Genomic DNA, 22,984 nt, shown 5'->3' with positions numbered 1-22,984 from the left:
TAGACTGGCGCGCTTGGGGTCTCTCGAGGCGTACGCTAGGTGTATGTACGTAGGTTCCATTCGAGTTTTGCAGCAACCTCAACTCTTCGGGTCGCATTTGAACGTTGATGAAATGCAAGGCCGAGACGCTGACGTCTGACGACGCCTTGTCGACGTCTCTCGGCGGTCGATCGTGGCGCAAACACGTGGTTTTTCTTTTAGTTTTTGTCCGTTGCTTAAGCGTCGTTTTTGGGATCGACGTCCATTTCGCGCTTCGCGCGTTCGATAAAAATCGTAGTTGAGTGTTGCGTCTTCGCGAATGAGATTTTTGGTAAGTTGCTCGTAAAATCCAAAGCCTACCTTCAGGCGTTTAAAATCTGAAGAGGAAAAGGTTACGAAATGTTTTCGTCAGTTATTTGATAAAAGTAGAGGAAATAATAATCAAAATGACAAAAATGACAGACATGACAAAAATGACAAATATGACAAATATGACAAAAATGACGAAAATGACGAAAATGACAAAAATGACGAAAATAACGAAAATGACAAAAATAACAAAAATGACAAAAATGGCAAAAAATGACAAAAATGACGAAAATGACGAATATGACAAAACTGATAAAAATGACAAAAATGACAAAAATGACAAAAATGATAAAAATTACAAAAATGACCAAAATGACAAAAATAACTAAAATGACAAAAATGACAAAAATGACAAAAATTGCATAAATGACAAAAATGACAAAATGAAAAAAATGACAAAAATGACAAAAATGACAAAAATGACAAAAATGACAAAAATGACAAAAATGACAAAAATGACAAAAATGACAAAAATGACAAAAATGACAAAAATGACAAAAATGACAAAAATGACAAAAATGACAAAAATGACAAAAATGACAAAAATGACAAAAATGACAAAAATGACAAAAATGACAAAAATGACAAAAAATGACAAAAATGACAAAGAAGAAAAAATGACAAAAATTACAAAAATGACAAAAATTAAAAATACTGACAAAAATGACAAAAATTACAAAAATGACAAAAATGATAAAAATGACAAAGATGACAAAAATGACAAAAATGACAAAAATGGCAAAAATGACAAAAATGACAAAAATGACAAAAATGATAAAAATGACAAAAATGACAAAAATGACAAAAATGACAAAAATGACAAAAATGACAAAAATGACAAAAATGACAAAAATGACTAAAATGACTAAAATGACAAAAATGACAAAAATGACAAAAATGACAAAAATGACAAAAATGACAAAAATGACAAAAATGACAAAAATGACAAAAATGACAAAAATGACAAAAATGACAAAAATGACAAAAATGACAAAAATGACAAAAATGACAAAAATGACAAAAATGACAAAAATGACAAAAATGACAAAAATGACAAAAATGACAAAAATGACAAAAATGACAAAAATGACAAAGAATGACAAAAATGACAAAAATGACAAAAATGACAAAGAATGACAAAAATGACAAAAATGACAAAAATGACAAAAATGACAAAAATGACAAAAATTACAAAAATGACAAAAATGACAAAAATGACAAAAATGACAATAATGACAATAATGACAAAAATGACAAAAATTACAAAAATGACAAAAATGAAAAAAATGGAAAAAATGAAAAAAAAATGACAAAAATGATAAAAATGACAAAAATGACAAAAATGACAAAAATGACAAAAATGACAAAAATGACAAAAATGACAAAAATGACAAAAATGACAAAAATGACAAAAATGACAAAAATGACAAAAATGACAAAAATGACAAAAATGACAAAAATGACAAAAATGACAAAAATGACAAAAATGACAAAAATGACAAAAATGACAAAAATGACAAAAATGACAAAAATGATAAAAATAATAAAAATGCAAAAATGACAAAAATGACAAAAAGGATAAAAATGACAAAAATGACAAATATGACAAAAATGACGAAAATGACAAAAATGTTAAAAATGACAAAAATTACAAAAATGACAAAAATGACAAAAAATGACAAAAATGACAAAAATGACAAAAATGACAAAAATGTTAAAAATGACAAAAATGACAAAAATGACAAAAATGATAAAATTTACAAAAATCACAAAAATCACAAAAACTACAAAAACTACAAAAGATGACAAAAAATATCAAAATGATGAAAATGACAAAAATGACAAAAATGACAAAAATGACAAAAATGACAAAAATGACAAAAATGACAAAAATGACAAAAATGACAAAAATGACAAAAATGACAAAAATGACAAAAATGACAAAAATGACAAAAATGACAAAAATGACAAAAATGACAAAAATGACAAAAATGACAAAAATGACAAAAATGACAAAAATGACAAAAATGACAAAAATGACAAAAATGACAAAAATGACAAAAATGACAAAAATGACAAAAATGACAAAAATGACAAAAATGTTAAAAATGACAAAAATGACAAAAATAACAAAAATGACAAAAATTCGAAAAATTCAAAAATTACAAAAATTACAAAAATTACAAAAATGACAAAAATGACAAAAATGACAAAAATGACAAAAATGACAAAAATGACAAAAATGACAAAAATGACAAAAATGACAAAAATGACAAAAATGACAAAAATGACAAAAATGACAAAAATGAATAAAGTGACTGAAAAGACGAGAATGACAAAAATGACAAAAATGACAAAAAATGACAAAAATGACAAAATGACAAATATAACAAAAATGATAAAAATGATTAAAATGTTCAAAATGACAAAAATGACAAAAATGAAAAAAATCACAAAAGCGACAAAAATGACAAAAATGACAAAAATGACAAAAATGACAAAAATGACAAAAATGACAAAAATGACAAAAATGACAAAAATGACAAAAATGACAAAAATGACAAAAATGACAAAAATGACAAAAATGACAAAAATGACAAAAATGACAAAAATGACAAAAATGACAAAAATGACAGAAATGATAAAAATGACAAAAATGACAAAAATGACAAAAATGACAAAAATGACAAAAATGACAAAAATGACAAAAATGACAAAAATGACAAAAATGACAAAAATGACAAAAATGTTAAAAATGACAAAAATGACAAAAATGACAAAAATGATAAAAATAATAAAAATGCAAAAATGACAAAAATGACAAAAATGATAAAAATGACAAAAATGACAAAAATGACAAAAATGACAAAAATGACGAAAATGACAAAAATGTTAAAAATTACAAAAATTACAAAAATGACAAAAATGACAAAAATGACAAAAAATGACAAAAATGACAAAAATGACAAAAATGACAAAAATGACAAAAATGTTGAAAATGACAAAAATGACAAAAATGACAAAAATGACAAAATTTACAAAAATCACAAAAATCACAAAAACTACAAAAACTACAAAAGATGACAAAAAATATCAAAATGATGAAAATGACAAAAATGACGAAAATGACAAAAATGACAAAAATGACAAAATTGACAAAATTGACAAAAATGACAAAAATGACAAAATTGACAAAAATGACAAAAATGACAAAAATGACAAAAATGACAAAAATGACAAAAATGACAAAAATGACAAAAATGACAAAAATGACAAAAATGACAAAAATGACAAAAATGACAAAAATGACAAAAATGACAAAAATGACAAAAATGACAAAAATGACAAAAATGACAAAAATGACAAAAATGACAAAAATGACAAAAATGACAAAAATGACAAAAATGACAAAAATGACAAAAATGACAAAAATGACAAAAATGACAAAAATGACAAAAATGACAAAAATGACAAAAATGACAAAAATGACAAAAATGACAAAAATGACAAAAATGACAAAAATGACAAAAATGACAAAAATGACAAAAATGACAAAAATGACAAAAATGACAAAAATGACAAAAATGACAAAAATGACAAAAATGACAAAAATGACAAAAATGACAAAAATGACAAAAATGACAAAAATGACAAAAATGACAAAAATGACAAAAATGACAAAAATGACAAAAATGACAAAAATGACAAAAATGACAAAAATGACAAAAATGACAAAAATGACAAAAATGACAAAAATGACAAAAATGACAAAAATGACAAAAATGACAAAAATGACAAAAATGACAAAAATGGCAAAAATGACAAAAATGACAAAAATGACAAAAATGACTAAAATGACAAAAATGACAAAAATGACAAAAATGACAAAAATGACAAAAATGACAAAAATGACAAAAATGACAAAAATGACAAAAATGACAAAAATGACAAAAATGACAAAAATGACAAAAATGACAAAAATGACAAAAATGACAAAAATGACAAAAATGACAAAAATGACAAAAATGACAAAAATGACAAAAATGACAAAAATGACAAAAATGACAAAAATGACAAAAATGACAAAAATGACAAAAATGACAAAAATGACAAAAATGACAAAAATGACAAAAATGACAAAAATGACAAAAATGACAAAAATGACAAAAATGACAAAAATGACAAAAATGACAAAAATGACAAAAATGACAAAAATGACAAAAATGACAAAAATGACAAAAATGACAAAAATGACAAAAATGACAAAAATGACAAAAATGACAAAAATGACAAAAATGACAAAAATGTTAAAAATGACAAAAAAGACAAAAATGACAAAAATGACAAAAATGACAAAAATGACAAAAATGACAAAAATGACAAAAATGACAAAAATGACAAAAATGACAAAAATGACAAAAATGACAAAAATGACAAAAATGACAAAAATGACAAAAATGACAAAAATGACAAAAATGACAAAAATAACAAAAATGACAAAAATGACAAAAATGACAAAAATGACAAAAATGACAAAAATGACAAAAATGACAAAAATAACAAAAATGACAAAAATGACAAAAATTACAAAAATGACAAAAATGACAAAAATGACAAAAATGACAAAAATGACAAAAATGACAAAAATGACAAAAATGACAAAAATGACAAAAATGACAAAAATGACAAAAATGACAAAAATGACAAAAATGACAAAAATGACAAAAATGACAAAAATGACAAAAATGACAAAAATGACAAAAATGACAAAAATGACAAAAATGACAAAAATGACAAAAATGACAAAAATGACAAAAATGACAAAAATGACAAAAATGACAAAAATGACAAAAATGACAAAAATGACAAAAATGACAAAAATGACAAAAATGACAAAAATGACAAAAATGACAAAAATGACAAAAATGACAAAAATGACAAAAATGACAAAAATGACAAAAATGACAAAAATGACAAAAATGACAAAAATGACAAAAATGACAAAAATGACAAAAATGACAAAAATGACAAAAATGACAAAAATGACAAAAATGACAAAAATGACAAAAATGACAAAAATGACAAAAATGACAAAAATGACAAAAATGACAAAAATGACAAAAATGACAAAAATGACAAAAATGACAAAAATGACAAAAATGACAAAAATGACAAAAATGACAAAAATGACAAAAATGACAAAAATGACAAAAATGACAAAAATGACAAAAATGACAAAAATGACAAAAATGACAAAAATGACAAAAATGACAAAAATGACAAAAATGACAAAAATGACAAAAATGACAAAAATGACAAAAATGACAAAAATGACAAAAATGACAAAAATGACAAAAATGACAAAAATGACAAAAATGACAAAAATGACAAAAATGACAAAAATGACAAAAATGACAAAAATGACAAAAATGACAAAAATGACAAAAATGACAAAAATGACAAAAATGACAAAAATGACAAAAATGACAAAAATGACAAAAATGACAAAAATGACAAAAATGACAAAAATGACAAAAATGACAAAAATGACAAAAATGGCAAAAATGACAAAAATGACAAAAATGACAAAAATGACTAAAATGACAAAAATGACAAAAATGACAAAAATGACAAAAATGACAAAAATGACAAAAATGACAAAAATGACAAAAATGACAAAAATGACAAAAATGACAAAAATGACAAAAATGACAAAAATGACAAAAATGACAAAAATGACAAAAATGACAAAAATGACAAAAATGTTAAAAATGACAAAAATGACAAAAATAACAAAAATGACAAAAATTCGAAAAATTCAAAAATTACAAAAATTACAAAAATTACAAAAATGACAAAAATGACAAAAATGACAAAAATGACAAAAATGACAAAAATGACAAAAATGACAAAAATGACAAAAATGACAAAAATGACAAAAATTGACAAAAATGACAAAAATGACAAAAATGACAAAAATGAATAAAGTGACTGAAAAGACGAGAATGACAAAAATGACAAAAATGACAAAAAATGACAAAAATGACAAAATGACAAATATAACAAAAATGATAAAAATGATTAAAATGTTCAAAATGACAAAAATGACAAAAATGAAAAAAATCACAAAAGCGACAAAAATGACAAAAATGACAAAAATGACAAAAATGACAAAAATGACAAAAATGACAAAAATGACAAAAATGACAAAAATGACAAAAATGACAAAAATGACAAAAATGACAAAAATGACAAAAATGACAAAAATGACAAAAATGACAAAAATGACAAAAATGACAGAAATGATAAAAATGACAAAAATGACAAAAATGACAAAAATGACAAAAATGACAAAAATGACAAAAATGACAAAAATGACAAAAATGACAAAAATGACAAAAATGTTAAAAATGACAAAAATGACAAAAATGACAAAAATGATAAAAATAATAAAAATGCAAAAATGACAAAAATGACAAAAATGATAAAAATGACAAAAATGACAAAAATGACAAAAATGACAAAAATGACGAAAATGACAAAAATGTTAAAAATTACAAAAATTACAAAAATGACAAAAATGACAAAAATGACAAAAAATGACAAAAATGACAAAAATGACAAAAATGACAAAAATGTTGAAAATGACAAAAATGACAAAAATGACAAAAATGACAAAATTTACAAAAATCACAAAAATCACAAAAACTACAAAAACTACAAAAGATGACAAAAAATATCAAAATGATGAAAATGACAAAAATGACGAAAATGACAAAAATGACAAAAATGACAAAATTGACAAAATTGACAAAAATGACAAAAATGACAAAATTGACAAAAATGACAAAAATGACAAAAATGACAAAAATGACAAAAATGACAAAAATGACAAAAATGACAAAAATGACAAAAATGACAAAAATGACAAAAATGACAAAAATGACAAAAATGACAAAAATGACAAAAATGACAAAAATGACAAAAATGACAAAAATGACAAAAATGACAAAAATGACAAAAATGACAAAAATGACAAAAATGACAAAAATGACAAAAATGACAAAAATGACAAAAATGACAAAAATGACAAAAATGACAAAAATGACAAAAATGACAAAAATGACAAAAATGACAAAAATGACAAAAATGACAAAAATGACAAAAATGACAAAAATGACAAAAATGACAAAAATGACAAAAATGACAAAAATGACAAAAATGACAAAAATGACAAAAATGACAAAAATGACAAAAATGACAAAAATGACAAAAATGACAAAAATGACAAAAATGACAAAAATGACAAAAATGACAAAAATGACAAAAATGACAAAAATGACAAAAATGACAAAAATGACAAAAATGACAAAAATGACAAAAATGACAAAAATGACAAAAATGACAAAAATGACAAAAATGACAAAAATGACAAAAATGACAAAAATGACAAAAATGACAAAAATGGCAAAAATGACAAAAATGACAAAAATGACAAAAATGACTAAAATGACAAAAATGACAAAAATGACAAAAATGACAAAAATGACAAAAATGACAAAAATGACAAAAATGACAAAAATGACAAAAATGACAAAAATGACAAAAATGACAAAAATGACAAAAATGACAAAAATGACAAAAATGACAAAAATGACAAAAATGACAAAAATGACAAAAATGACAAAAATGACAAAAATGACAAAAATGACAAAAATGACAAAAATGACAAAAATGACAAAAATGACAAAAATGACAAAAATGACAAAAATGACAAAAATGACAAAATTGACAAAAATGACAAAAATGACAAAAATGACAAAAATGACAAAAATGACAAAAATGACAAAAATGACAAAAATGACAAAAATGACAAAAATGACAAAAATGACAAAAATGACAAAAATGACAAAAATGACAAAAATGACAAAAATGACAAAAATGACAAAAATGACAAAAATGTTAAAAATGACAAAAAAGACAAAAATGACAAAAATGACAAAAATGACAAAAATGACAAAAATGACAAAAATGACAAAAATGACAAAAATGACAAAAATGACAAAAATGACAAAAATGACAAAAATGACAAAAATGACAAAAATGACAAAAATAACAAAAATGACAAAAATGACAAAAATGACAAAAATGACAAAAATGACAAAAATGACAAAAATGACAAAAATAACAAAAATGACAAAAATGACAAAAATTACAAAAATGACAAAAATGACAAAAATGACAAAAATGACAAAAATGACAAAAATGACAAAAATGACAAAAATGACAAAAATGACAAAAATGACAAAAATGACAAAAATGACAAAAATGACAAAAATGACAAAAATGACAAAAATGACAAAAATGACAAAAATGACAAAAATGACAAAAATGACAAAAATGACAAAAATGACAAAAATGACAAAAATGACAAAAATGACAAAAATGACAAAAATGACAAAAATGACAAAAATGACAAAAATGACAAAAATGACAAAAATGACAAAAATGACAAAAATGACAAAAATGACAAAAATGACAAAAATGACAAAAATGACAAAAATGACAAAAATGACAAAAATGACAAAAATGACAAAAATGACAAAAATGACAAAAATGACAAAAATGACAAAAATGACAAAAATGACAAAAATGACAAAAATGACAAAAATGACAAAAATGACAAAAATGACAAAAATGACAAAAATGACAAAAATGACAAAAATGACAAAAATGACAAAAATGACAAAAATGACAAAAATGACAAAAATGACGAAAATGACAAAAATGACAAAAATGACAAAAATGACAAAAATGACAAAAATGACAAAAATGACAAAAATGACAAAAATGACAAAAATGACAAAAATGACAAAAATGACAAAAATGACAAAAATGACAAAAATGACAAAAATGACAAAAATGACAAAAATGACAAAAATGACAAAAATGACAAAAATGACAAAAATGACAAAAATGACAAAAATGACAAAAATGACAAAAATGACAAAAATGACAAAAATGACAAAAATGACAAAAATGACAAAAATGACAAAAATGACAAAAATGACAAAAATGACAAAAATGACAAAAATGACAAAAATGACAAAAATGACAAAAATGACAAAAATGACAAAAATGACAAAAATGACAAAAATGACAAAAATGACAAAAATGACAAAAATGACAAAAATGACAAAAATGACAAAAATGACAAAAATGACAAAAATGACAAAAATGACAAAAATGACAAAAATGACAAAAATGACAAAAATGACAAAAATGACAAAAATGACAAAAATGACAAAAATGACAAAAATGACAAAAATGACAAAAATGACAAAAATGACAAAAATGACAAAAATGACAAAAATGACAAAAATGACAAAAATGACAAAAATGACAAAAATGACAAAAATGTTAAAAATGACAAAAATGATAAAAATAATAAAAATGCAAAAATGACAAAAATGACAAAAATGATAAAAATGACAAAAATGACAAAAATGACAAAAATGACAAAAATGACAAAAATGACAAAAATGACAAAAATGACGAAAATGACAAAAATGTTAAAAATTACAAAAATTACAAAAATTACAAAAATGACAAAAATGACAAAAAATGACAAAAATGACAAAAATGACAAAAATGTTAAAAATGACAAAAATGACAAAAATGACAAAAATGACAAAATTTACAAAAATCACAAAAATCACAAAAACTACAAAAGATGACAAAAAATATCAAAATGATGAAAATGACAAAAATGACAAAAATGACAAAAATGACAAAAATGACAAAAATGACAAAATTGACAAAAATGACAAAAATGACAAAAATGACAAAAATGACAAAAATGACAAAAATGACAAAAATGACAAAAATGACAAAAATGACAAAAATGACAAAAATGACAAAAATGACAAAAATGACAAAAATGACAAAAATGACAAAAATGACAAAAATGACAAAAATGACAAAAATGACAAAAATGACAAAAATGACAAAAATGACAAAAATGACAAAAATGACAAAAATGACAAAAATGACAAAAATGACAAAAATGACAAAAATGACAAAAATGACAAAAATGACAAAAATGACAAAAATGACAAAAATGACAAAAATGACAAAAATGACAAAAATGACAAAAATGACAAAAATGACAAAAATGACAAAAATGACAAAAATGACAAAAATGACAAAAATGACAAAAATGACAAAAATGACAAAAATGACAAAAATGACAAAAATGATAAAAATGACAAAAATGACAAAAATGACAAAAATGACAAAAATGACAAAAATGACAAAAATGACAAAAATGACAAAAATGACAAAAATGACAAAAATGACAAAAATGACAAAAATGACAAAAATGACAAAAATGACAAAAATGACAAAAATGACAAAAATGACAAAAATGACAAAAATGACAAAAATGACAAAAATGACAAAAATGACAAAAATGACAAAAATGACAAAAATGACAAAAATGACAAAAATGACAAAAATGACAAAAATGACAAAAATGACAAAAATGACAAAAATGACAAAAATGACAAAAATGACAAAAATGACAAAAATGACAAAAATGACAAAAATGACAAAAATGACAAAAATGACAAAAATGACAAAATGACAAAAATGACAAAAATGACAAAAATGATAAAAATGACAAAAATGACAAAAATGACAAAAATGACAAAAATGACAAAAATGACAAAAATGACAAAAATGACAAAAATGACAAAAATGACAAAAATGACAAAAATGACAAAAATGACAAAAATGACAAAAATGTTAAAAATGACAAAAATGACAAAAATGACAAAAATGACAAAAATGACAAAAATGACAAAAATGACAAAAATGATAAAAATAATAAAAATGCAAAAATGACAAAAATGACAAAAATGATAAAAATGACAAAAATGACAAAAATGACAAAAATGACGAAAATGACAAAAATGTTAAAAATTACAAAAATTACAAAAATGATAAAAATGACAAAAAATGACAAAAATGACAAAAATGACAAAAATGACAAAAATGTTAAAAATGACAAAAATGACAAAAATGACAAAAATGACAAAATTTACAAAAATCACAAAAATCACAAAAACTACAAAAACTACAAAAGATGACAAAAAATATCAAAATGATGAAAATGACAAAAATGACAAAAATGACAAAAATGACAAAAATGACAAAAATGACAAAAATGACAAAAATGACAAAATTGACAAAAATGACAAAAATGACAAAATTGACAAAAATGACAAAAATGACAAAATTGACAAAAATGACAAAAATGACAAAAATGACAAAAATGACAAAAATGACAAAAATGACAAAAATGACAAAAATGACAAAAATGACAAAAATGACAAAAATGACAAAAATGACAAAAATGACAAAAATGACAAAAATGACAAAAATGACAAAAATGACAAAAATGACAAAAATGACAAAAATGACAAAAATGACAAAAATGACAAAAATGACAAAAATGACAAAAATGACAAAAATGACAAAAATGACAAAAATGACAAAAATGACAAAAATGACAAAAATGACAAAAATGACAAAAATGACAAAAATGACAAAAATGACAAAAATGACAAAAATGACAAAAATGACAAAAATGACAAAAATGACAAAAATGACAAAAATGACAAAAATGACAAAAATGACAAAAATGACAAAAATGACAAAAATGACAAAAATGACAAAAATGACAAAAATGACAAAAATGACAAAAATGACAAAAATGACAAAAATGACAAAAATGACAAAAATGACAAAAATGACAAAAATGACAAAAATGACAAAAATGACAAAAATGACAAAGATGACAAAAATGACAAAAATGACAAAAATGACAAAAATGACAAAAATGACAAAAATGACAAAAATGACAAAAATGACAAAAATGACAAAAATGACAAAAATGACAAAAATGACAAAAATGACAAAAATGACAAAAATGACAAAAATGACAAAAATGACAAAAATGACAATAATGACAAAAATGACAAAAATTACAAAAATGACAAAAATGAAAAAAATGGAAAAAATGAAAAAAAATGACAAAAATGACAAAAATGACAAAAATGACAAAAATGACAAAAATGACAAAAATGACAAAAATGACAAAAATGACAAAAATGACAAAAATGACAAAAATGACAAAAATGACAAAAATGACAAAAATGACAAAAATGACAAAAATGACAAAAATGACAAAAATGACAAAAATGACAAAAATGACAAAAATGACAAAAATGACAAAAATGACAAAAATGACAAAAATGACAAAAATGACAAAAATGACAAAAATGACAAAAATGACAAAAATGACAAAAATGACAAAAATGACAAAAATGACAAAAATGACAAAAATGACAAAAATGACAAAAATGACAAAAATGACAAAAATGACAAAAATGACAAAAATGATAAAAATAATAAAAATGCAAAAATGACAAAAATGACAAAAATGATAAAAATGACAAAAATGACAAAAATGACAAAAATGACAAAAATGACAAAAATGACGAAAATGACAAAAATGTTAAAAATTACAAAAATTACAAAAATGACAAAAATGACAAAAATGACAAAAAATGACAAAAATGACAAAAATGACAAAAATGACAAAAATGACAAAAATGATAAAAATGACAAAAATGACAAAAATGACAAAAATGACAAAATTTACAAAAATCACAAAAATCACAAAAACTACAAAAACTACAAAAGATGACAAAAAATATCAAAATGATGAAAATGACAAAAATGACAAAAATGACAAAAATGACAAAATTGACAAAAATGACAAAAATGACAAAAATGACAAAAATGACAAAATTGTTAAAAATGACAAAAATGACAAAAATTACAAAAATTTCAAAAATGACAAAAATTCAAAAAATACAAAAATTCGAAAATTACAAAAATTACAAAAATGACAAAAATGACAAAAATGACAAAAATGACAAAAAATGACAAAAATGACAAAATGACAAATATAACAAAAATGACAAAAATGATTAAAATGTTCAAAATGACAAAAATGACAAAAATGAAAAAAATCTTAAAAGCGACAAAAATGACAAAAATGACAAAAATGACAAAAATGACAAAAATGACAAAAATGACAAAAATGACAAAAATGACAAAAATGACAAAAATGACAAAAATGACAAAAATGACAAAAATGACAAAAATGACAAAAATGACAAAAATGACAAAAATGACAAAAATGACAAAAATGACAAAAATGACAAAAATGACAAAAATGACAAAAATGACAAAAATGACAAAAATGACAAAAATGACAAAAATGACAAAAATGACAAAAATGACAAAAATGACAAAAATGACAAAAATGACAAAAATGACAAAAATGACAAAAATGACAAAAATGACAAAAATGACAAAAATGACAAAAATGACAAAAATGACAAAAATGACAAAAATGACAAAACTGACAAAAATGACAAAAATGAAAAAATGACAAAAATGACAAAAATTACGAAAATGACAAAAAAGACAAAAATGACAAAAAATACAAAAATGACAAAATTAAAAAAACTGACAGATATGACAAAAATTACAAAAATGATAAAAATTACAAAAATGACCAAAATGACAAAAATGACAAAAATGACAAAAATGACAAAATTGACAAAATTGACAAAATTGACAAAAATGACAAAAATGACAAAAATGACAAAAATGACGAAAATGACAAAAATTACGAAAATGACAAAAAATGACAAAGATGACAAAAAATACAAAAATGATAAAAAATAAAAAAACTGACAGATATGACAAAAATGACAAAAATGACAAAAATTACAAAAATGACCAAAATGACAAAAATGACAAAAATAACAAAAATGACAAAAATGACAAAAATGACAAAAATGACAAAAATGACAAAAATGACAAAAATGACAAAAATGACAAAAATGAAAAAAATCACAAACATGACAAAAATGACAAAAATGACAAAAATGACAAAAATGACAAAAATGACAAAAATGACAAAAATGGCAAAAATGACAAAAATGACAAAAATGACAAAAATGACAAAAATGACAAAAATGACAAAAATGGCAAAAATGACAAAAATGACAAAAATGACAAAAATGACAAAAATGACAAAAATGACAAAAATGACAAAAATGACAAAAATGACAAAAATGACAAAAAATGACAAGAATGACAAAATTTACAAAAATGAAAAAAATGACAACAAAAATGGCAAAAATGACAACAATGACAATGATTATAAATATGACAAAAATGAAACAAATGACAAAAATGACAAAAATTACAAAAATGACAAAAATTACAAAAATGACAAAAATGGACAAAAATGACAAAAATGACAAAAATGATGAAACTTATAAAATGGGTAAAAATTACAAAAAATATAAAAATAATAAAAATATCAAAACAGATACAAATGACAAAACTGACAAAAATTATAAAATATTACAAAACTGATAAAAATGATAAAACTGACATAAATGACAAAAAATAACAAAAATGACAAAATTTCAAAAATGATCAAAATGTCAAAACTGACCAAATTGATAAAAAAATTAAAAATATGATCAAATTAATAAAAATGATAAAAATGACAAAAAAAAGACAAAATTGACAAAAATAACAAAAATGACAAAAACGACTTAACTGACAAAAATGACAAAAAATGACAGAAAATGCTAAAAAAATAACAAAAATTACTGAAATTATGAAAATGACAAAAATTACAAAATTGCTAAAAATGACAAAAACTACATAAATGACAGAAAGACAAATGGCGGTAAATTTCTTAACAATGAAGGTTTTTATTTTTCTGTAATTCCATTTGATATGTGTTTCGTATTTGGATTTTTACCCTGCGGTGTAAAACTTGCAATCGTTCTTGCCATAAACAATAGGTAACTGTTATATTTGTTCTAAACCAGCTTTCCAATCGAACTGTCATTCGGGTTGATGATCGCAACCATCTGTCACTGTTCGATTACCTTCTTAGAAAATCGCAGATCACGAAGAAAACGCCGGCTTTAGACAATCGTCGTAAATTTTTGTCACTCCCCATTGTTCCACGTCGTGCGTGTTGTGTTGACCTTGTCGGCTTGATCAAATTCAAGATCACCCGAATGTGATCGAACAATGAACCGAAGCCGGTCGACTGTTTTTGCCGCCACTATACTTGTACTTTTAACCGTTTGTTTACAGGTAAGACTGTTGATGTTCAAGGAGAATTTGTCAACCACGTGGTAATCCAATTTTACCAATTGCAGTTTACGTTTATTTCGGCAAATCGAAAAGCAGTGGTGGTTCAACCCGCCCATACCAGACCCCATGGCAAACCGGGTCCGATTCCGACAGCTTCCGCCGGCCAACCAGATCCGGTCGCCGCTCAGAAGCTGGCCCAGGAGATCAACTCCAAGGCCAATGCCAAGAAGAGCGAAGGGGCTCTGGATGTGTTGCATGCGCTGCTGAAGAGCAACAACGATACCAAAGACGAGAAGGTTCAACTGGTGCGGGAGAGCGTGATGTTCAACGCACTGCATGAGGCGATCGATGAGAAGATCGTGGAGTCGAGTTTCATTCAGACGTTGGCGTCGGTTGGTGAGGCGCCGCTGATCAATGACTACCGGAGGGATACGCTGTTGATCAAATCGATCAAGGAGGATGTGAACTTCACTTTTGGGGAAGGGGTGTTTGCCTGGAAAACGTTGACGCTGAAGAGCCACGATCAGCACGTGATCGTGGGTTTGAGCAAGAGTGGGATCATCATTTTGAGCGAGCACTTCGGGGAGTATAAACTGCAGCAGGAGATAGCCATGGAAACGGTTCCGACGGCGTTCGAGGTGATCACGGTTTGGGACACGGCGGAAGATGCGGCCGTTAGTTGTTTGATCGTGTCGACGGAGCTTTCGTTGGTTTGGTACAGTTTGAGACCTGCGGCTAACTATCAGCTGGCGGAGGAATGGCGTTGGCCTTTGCACAAGACTACGACTCTGATCAAGTGGCTCAAGCACAAGGATATCGATATGCTGCTGTTGGTTGGGACTCATCCCAATAAGCAGAAATCGGTATCGGCTACGTTGTATGAGTTCAGCTTCGAGCGGCACCAGTTTTGGTTGATGCAGATGCTTCCGTTGGACTTTCCCTGCCGGACAATTGGATTGGTTAATGATGGCAACGAGTTTTTGGTTGCATTCCCTCAGAACGATACCGCCATGATCTACTCACTGGAAGTTGGAAAGAAGTACCGGGGAAAATTCACTCAGCTAGCCAATTTTACTTCGGAGCAGATCAACTCCGTTGGTGCTTTTCAAATAGGTCGATACTCCTACGTAGCCATTGGTGGAAAATCTCCCCAGATTCTGAGATATTCAAACGGGAACTTTACTTCACAGAATGTGTCTACGAACGCACTGGAAACTGTGGAAGCTTTCTTCGAAATACCGACAAGGACTTATCGGGATGATCTGATTCTTTTAGTCCAACACAAGATGCGCTTTTCGACCCATGAACTTCACCGACTGGATACCCTTGTTTGGAACGGGGAGTCTTTCGATATCCGAAGTAATATTCCTTGCTACGTGGAAGACGAAATAATTGACTACGAAGTGAGCTGCATGCTAGATCTGCATCGACCTACCGGAATCGTTGGCTCAACGATCGTCCAACGTGGTAAACACGTTTCCATGATCGTACCACGTTATCAAGCTCACTCTAGCTTGTACCATCTCAAGGTGGAGATGCTCTCAGGAGAACATCCAATAACCCAAAAAATCCAAGAAATTCGGGAAACCATCGAAGCTTTTACCAAAATCGTTGAATACCAAGACACGATCATTCACCAGGCGCTCGACCTAGTTGACGAGACCAAATCTCTGAACCAACCTTTCCTAGACCTAAAAAACTGTTCCGTTAAGGAAGTTCATACAGATATCACCTACCTCCACCCAAATTTCCATCTAGGTCCGATCACCATCGGCAACGTAACTTGGACCCCGGAAGACACCCATGTAGACGCTCCAGCTATGGCGAGAGATATCGAACTCGAACTGAGCGCCCTCGGTGAGTTGGAACACCAGCTGCAGTACGCTATCCGAAACGACAACGACAGCTTCTCGTTGGACCTCGACAAACCTCTCCACATCGAGGGTCAAGTTCAGATCGATGGATCACTGGTTACGGACGACCTGTACGTCCGCAAGCTGGAAAAGGAACCCTTCACCATTCGACTCCCGAGACAGGCGGAGAGGATCAAAGAATTGCACCTCAAACATCTCAAAGTTAGGCATCTGAAGTTTAATCTTGTCAATGGTATACCAGCTAGCGAGTTGGTGTTCAATACGGGTGATAAGGTTGTTCTCAACGAAACATTGATTGTGGAAAGTTCGTTCATCGCTCAAAACGTAGTTTTACCAAAAGGTGGATTAGTCAATGGAAGGGACCTAAGCGAGTCTACAATCTACTTCAACTGCGACAATCGACGTTGGAAGAATCTACACTTTGATCATCTCGAAGCTGTCGAAGACGTTCTGGTTAAAAACTCCACCAATGGTATTCGACTTGATATGGACGCCCTAAAGACCAAATTCCGCAACCTGGATCAGGCTTCAAACCCCTCTACTCGAAAAGACACCATCAATGCTCAACATCTTCACCTCGATGGTTCGCTGTACGTCCAAAACGTCAACGGAGTCCCATGGAACGAGTTCATCCAGAAAATTGTGCTCAAACATCGACCCAATCGATTGCCGGAGCTGCGCATCAACGGGAACCTAATCCTGGAGCATCCCAACACGACGGTGTTCCATCTGAACGAGCTGGCCTTCCCGGGAGACTATCTGCTTTCGAGCAGTCCCAGAGAGGCGGTTGTAACTGGGCATAAGCGATTTCTCAATGTAACGCGTAAGTTGTACCAATTGTTCATACCCTAATAAATTTTTAATGTCCTCTAAATGGTTACAGACATCAACATCATGGACATCGAAACGACGGTCAACGGGATCGACCTGAAGGACATTATAACCCTGGACGACGATCAGCACATCCCGGGTAACGTAACGTTTGCCGATCTACACGTAGCCGAGAGGTTGGAAATCCGTGGCGCAGTCCGCGGCCCACATCTGGACGCGTTCCTCGATAATCCTAGCCTGTTGCAGACGAAGCTGGTGAAAGCCGCCTGTCACTTCCGGGAGCTGCACGTCGATGGACCGGTTATCGTTCAGAATAGGTTTGCAGGGATGAACGTTGATGCTACACTGGGGGATGTGGTTTACGATACCGAGCACAATGTGGAGATCGTTTCCGGTAAGCGTATTGGAACGGCTGAGTTTCTGGGAAAAGTTACGGTCAGCTCCAATATGATCAATGAGTTCCGGTTGGACGATTTCGTGACGAGGAGTACGGAACAGGAGCTGCCGGTTCAGGAGATTGAAGGTGATGTCTTCTTTGAAAATTTGAGTTTGGGTGGTCTGTTCGATGGGTTGAACGTAACCGAGGTGGACTACAGCTCGATTAAGCTTTACGGGGATCAGTACACGGAGGCGTCGTTGATCTTCCAGAATCCGAGAGATTTTGGCTATCCAGATATCGAAGCGAACGAGGTTAAGATTTTGAAGACCCTCAACAACAAGAGACGGTCCGAGTTTTTGGACACGGAGCAGGGAGATTTGGTGCTGTCCGGTGAGATAACTGTGGACAAACTGAAAGTTGAGCAGTTGCAAATGGTGAAGTCTTCGCTTGATGGACCATCAAAGATGATCAATGACGTCCACCTACCGACGTTTGATGAGTTGAGGTTTAGCTTGAGTCGACCGCAGAAAATTTCTGCTCCGTTTTTCGTAGATAAACTAGTGGTGGGTAGCCAGCTTACGACTCCGTTTGTGAATGGAAAAGACTTCCGAAGCCTGAAACAGGATCTGGACAAGGTCGAGAATATCAAGAACCACTTACTTCAGGGCAGTATTCCGGTGGAGAATCTCTACATAAGCGGTAATCTACAGGTCAACATGGTTAACGACGTGCATTTCGACTCGCTGCTGAAGGACGTGATCTGGTTGGATAGGCCCAATCGAATTCCGGGGTCGATAACCTTCCTGGATCCGCTGATCGTTCAAGGTAATCTGACGACTCAGGGACTAATCAACGGGATTGATTTTGGCGAGTATGTGAGAGATGTTGCTCGGAAGTCGGATGGAGTTGTACAGCTTGAGTCGACGAAAATCTTCACCAATGGTTTGGTCGTTGAAGGAAACGCCGATACGGAGAGTATTAACAATATTTTTGTGAAGGATTTAGCTTTGAAGAACCAAACAGTATATCTCAGTGGAGAGGTTGAGGTGGCAGGAAATCTGTATGTTAATGATTTAATTTTGGAGGGATATCTTAACGGAGAACCTATTCAAAACTTCTTGGAGCAGTATCATTACGATGAGCACCGGGACGTCCACGTCATCCGAGGTGATCTTTTCTTCAACAAAGTTGCAGTGCAATCGATGAATGTTCGAGGTAGCTGGAATCAGCTATCGAACCTCGACGCCTATTTGGGATCGTTGATTCGGAAGAATCAAAATTACAACTTCACTAAGCCGATCACGTTCCGTGGTCCTGTGGTCCTTGAACAGGGTGCTCAGATTGGCCATCTCAACGGTGTTGACATCTCCAATATTGCGAGCGATATTGTACGGATCAACGAGGAAACACCAGTGCAGCTGACGGGAGTCGTTAGTTTTGACCAGCACGTGCATTTCGGTTCGATCGAAATGCAAGGGGACTTGATCACTCCGAACATCGCCGGCTGTAGTCCGAATCATTGGATTCAGAACAGTATAATGGTTAATCAGGATGCGGAAATTACTGGTAGGACTAGTTAAGTGATAACCGAGTTGTAGAATCTGAAGGTTCAATTTTAATTCACAGGTCCGGTAGTGTTTGCGCCGGGAGCGCTGGAACTTAACGATCTTCAGGCTAGCCTCATCAATGGTTATCCTATGGAACGGTTGATTTCTCTGAGCTCAAACCAAACGATCCAGGGAGAGTTGTTCTTCGACGAAGTGACGATCACCAAACCGCTCGAAGTTGGTGGACTAATCAATGGGTTCAACTTTGGTTACGAGCGTCAGAATACGTTAATGGTAAGTAACCTCGTCTTAACAACTTCTATACATAATTAACGACTTCTCGATTTTAGACTTACGGAACACAACACATCCGAACGCCATCAATCTTCAACTCCATCAAAGTGGTGGACTCTCTAATGCTGCCTCCTGTACTCAACGGCAAACTCTTAGGCATCCCGGTTCTCCGAGGTCCCAAAATGGTGATCACATCCCCAATCTCATTCCGAAATGTGATCGCCACATCCCTGCAAACAAAAGACACCATCTCCGGAATCAACTTCGACTGGTGGTACGAGAACAGTTTGTGGAGTCGCGGTCGAGATCACCAGGAAATCGAATCCAAGGTGCGAGCCCGCAACGTCCGCTTCGACCAAGACGTCGAAGGCAATGGAATGATCAACGGGGTCGACATCAAGGATGTCATCCATCGAATGAGGGCGGCCAAGCGGAATGTGGAGCTACGACTCAGTGACTTCCGGTCCGAGTATCGAGCGCTGTGCTCATCCACCAAGGGCTTGGTTCAGGAAACGCAACGTCGAACATTCTTCTTTAAGTACTTCGTGCAGCGACAGGTGATCAACGAGCATCTGGACATCGATTCGTTCCATTTCTTCAACCACTTGGGGTACTACTTCTTGGCGGTCAACTATGGATGTTCGACACACTTCTACCAGTGGGATACGATTGGGAAGCTCTTCCTGCCTCTGTTCCAGTTCCACACAGGGGTTGTTGAAGAGTGGAAGTCGATTGTGGACGGTGATCGAGCCGTTTATTTGGTGACGAAGTCCCCTAGCGAGGTTACCGATTGTCAGATCGTTGGTGTTACTGTGTGGTTGTTTACCGGTGTTCAACTGAGGAAACTTTGGAACGCGGCTTCTGCGGACGTTGCGGATGCTATCCACACGGAGGTCACTAAACCGGAAAGCTTCTACATTTCGAAGGATGGCTTGGTTATGGAGTACAACATCGATGGAAACGTTCTTGAACAGTGGGAGCTACCGAAAAGCCTAGACGGTTACCGTTTCATACCCAATGAGGTCGGTCTAGGCTTGGCATTAACCGACGGCAAACTTGTAGTTCTGCTCTCGAATGTCAACAAAGCGGAAAACCTTCCCAGAACTAGGAGGTCAACCAATGAGACATTAGGAATGGCCCTCTTCAACAGTCAAAGCGTCTACGATCGCATGTCCAACAAGTCGATGGTAGGAATGTCTCCGAATTCAAGAGCTTGGCAGATGACTGACTCAATTGAACCAGAGGTTTTCAATGCCAATGAAGACATCGATTCACGCTCTCGTAGTCTTCCACTAAGGTCTCTAGCAACAGAAGATCTTCTAGAGGACGAAGATTCTCTTGTTGAAGAAACTATCGCTCGAGACATTCCCTTGGGCGGAATTCTAACCGCAGACATTCCGCACTTCCCGGGTCGTTCCAGAGGAGAAATCCTGACGTTTAGTGTGGGTTCACCGAAAAGGAAGCATCAACTTACGGCCGTCACCTTTCTGACCAGTACAGTTATTAAGGGTGATCACGACGCGATCAAGGTACGACTAAAAGCCCCTTTTAAAAATTTCTACTCACCCAACCCCCTTTTTCAGATCTACCTGGACATCCAGATGGGTGACCTGTACCAGGTGCTCCCTTGCTACAGGCCTTCGCACCTCACCGCCCTGGAGCTTCGCGACGAAACGGTCCTGGCTTTCCTGGAATCGCGGCACACCGTACAAATCTACATCTACCGAGGTCTCAAGGGGTTCGTCCGAAGCCAAAGTTTTCATCTTGCGGCCCCAGCCATCCAAATGGGGGCCGTAGCATTACCTCAGAAATCGCTGCTCCGCTGTAAAATTCACTACCTGGCGATAGCGACCGCCAAACAGGAGTTGGTGCTGCTGCGTGCCAAAACTCAAGGCGATTGTGGACTTATCGCCGAAGTCGATTGCGATCTGGAATGAACGTACATTTCGGAAGAGAATTTGGGTTTTTTTTTTCTGTTACAATGTGAATTGTATAATTTATCGTTGTTTATATCGTTTTCGTTATCGAATGCATTGTTTTATAAATGTGTAGATTCGTAGAGTGTATGAAAAATTAGGTGATGAAAATAAAATATTTCGCCCAGTTATCGTTTCAAAAAAAAAACTCCAAATAATTTGGATTGAAAATTATTTATCCAAATTCGAAACACTCATGCAGAAAGTTTTCCAATTTTAAGCTAGAAGAGAAAAAAAACAAAAATAACAAATAATTATAAAAAATAACAAAAATGAAAAAAAAAGAAAAATAAGCATAAAAAAATCAAATAATAAAAAATTACAAAAAAGTGATTAAATTGATAGAACTGACACGACTAACACGATTACAAAAAGTAAAATAAAATTATTACCAATATTCAAAAAATAAAAAAATGTCTAAAAAAATCTAATATGTAATTACCCATATGACAAATAATTAGAAAATATTAA

General features: G+C 30.4%; 1 protein-coding gene across 1 annotated transcript; it reads left to right on the top strand.

Moving 5' to 3' along the window:
* Positions 1-15,410: 15,410 nt before the first annotated feature.
* On the top strand, positions 15,411-22,550 carry LOC129755685 (uncharacterized). The gene is made up of 6 exons (XM_055752302.1): positions 15,411-15,612; positions 15,678-18,309; positions 18,370-20,262; positions 20,323-20,537; positions 20,594-22,066; positions 22,121-22,550. Exons 1-6 carry the CDS (start codon positions 15,547-15,549, stop codon positions 22,472-22,474), a joined length of 6,633 nt encoding a protein of 2,210 aa, XP_055608277.1. The 5' UTR covers positions 15,411-15,546; the 3' UTR covers positions 22,475-22,550.
* The last annotated feature ends 434 nt before the right edge of the window (positions 22,551-22,984 follow it).

Source organism: Uranotaenia lowii, chromosome 3 (assembly GCF_029784155.1).
Source record: "Uranotaenia lowii strain MFRU-FL chromosome 3, ASM2978415v1, whole genome shotgun sequence".
In the NCBI taxonomy this organism is placed as follows: Eukaryota; Metazoa; Arthropoda; class Insecta; order Diptera; family Culicidae; genus Uranotaenia; species Uranotaenia lowii.
The sequence above is the reverse complement of the archived record's forward strand: the minus strand, read 5'-3'. Positions and strand labels throughout refer to the sequence as shown.

Coding starts and splice junctions, on each gene's coding strand:
- LOC129755685 (XM_055752302.1), top strand. CDS start 15,547: ATGAACCGAAGCCGGTCGACTGTTTTTGCCGCCACTATACTTGTACTT. Junction 15,613..15,677: donor TTTTAACCGTTTGTTTACAG/GTAAGACTGTTG, acceptor TACCAATTGCAG/TTTACGTTTATTTCGGCAAA. Junction 18,310..18,369: donor GCGATTTCTCAATGTAACGC/GTAAGTTGTACC, acceptor AAATGGTTACAG/ACATCAACATCATGGACATC.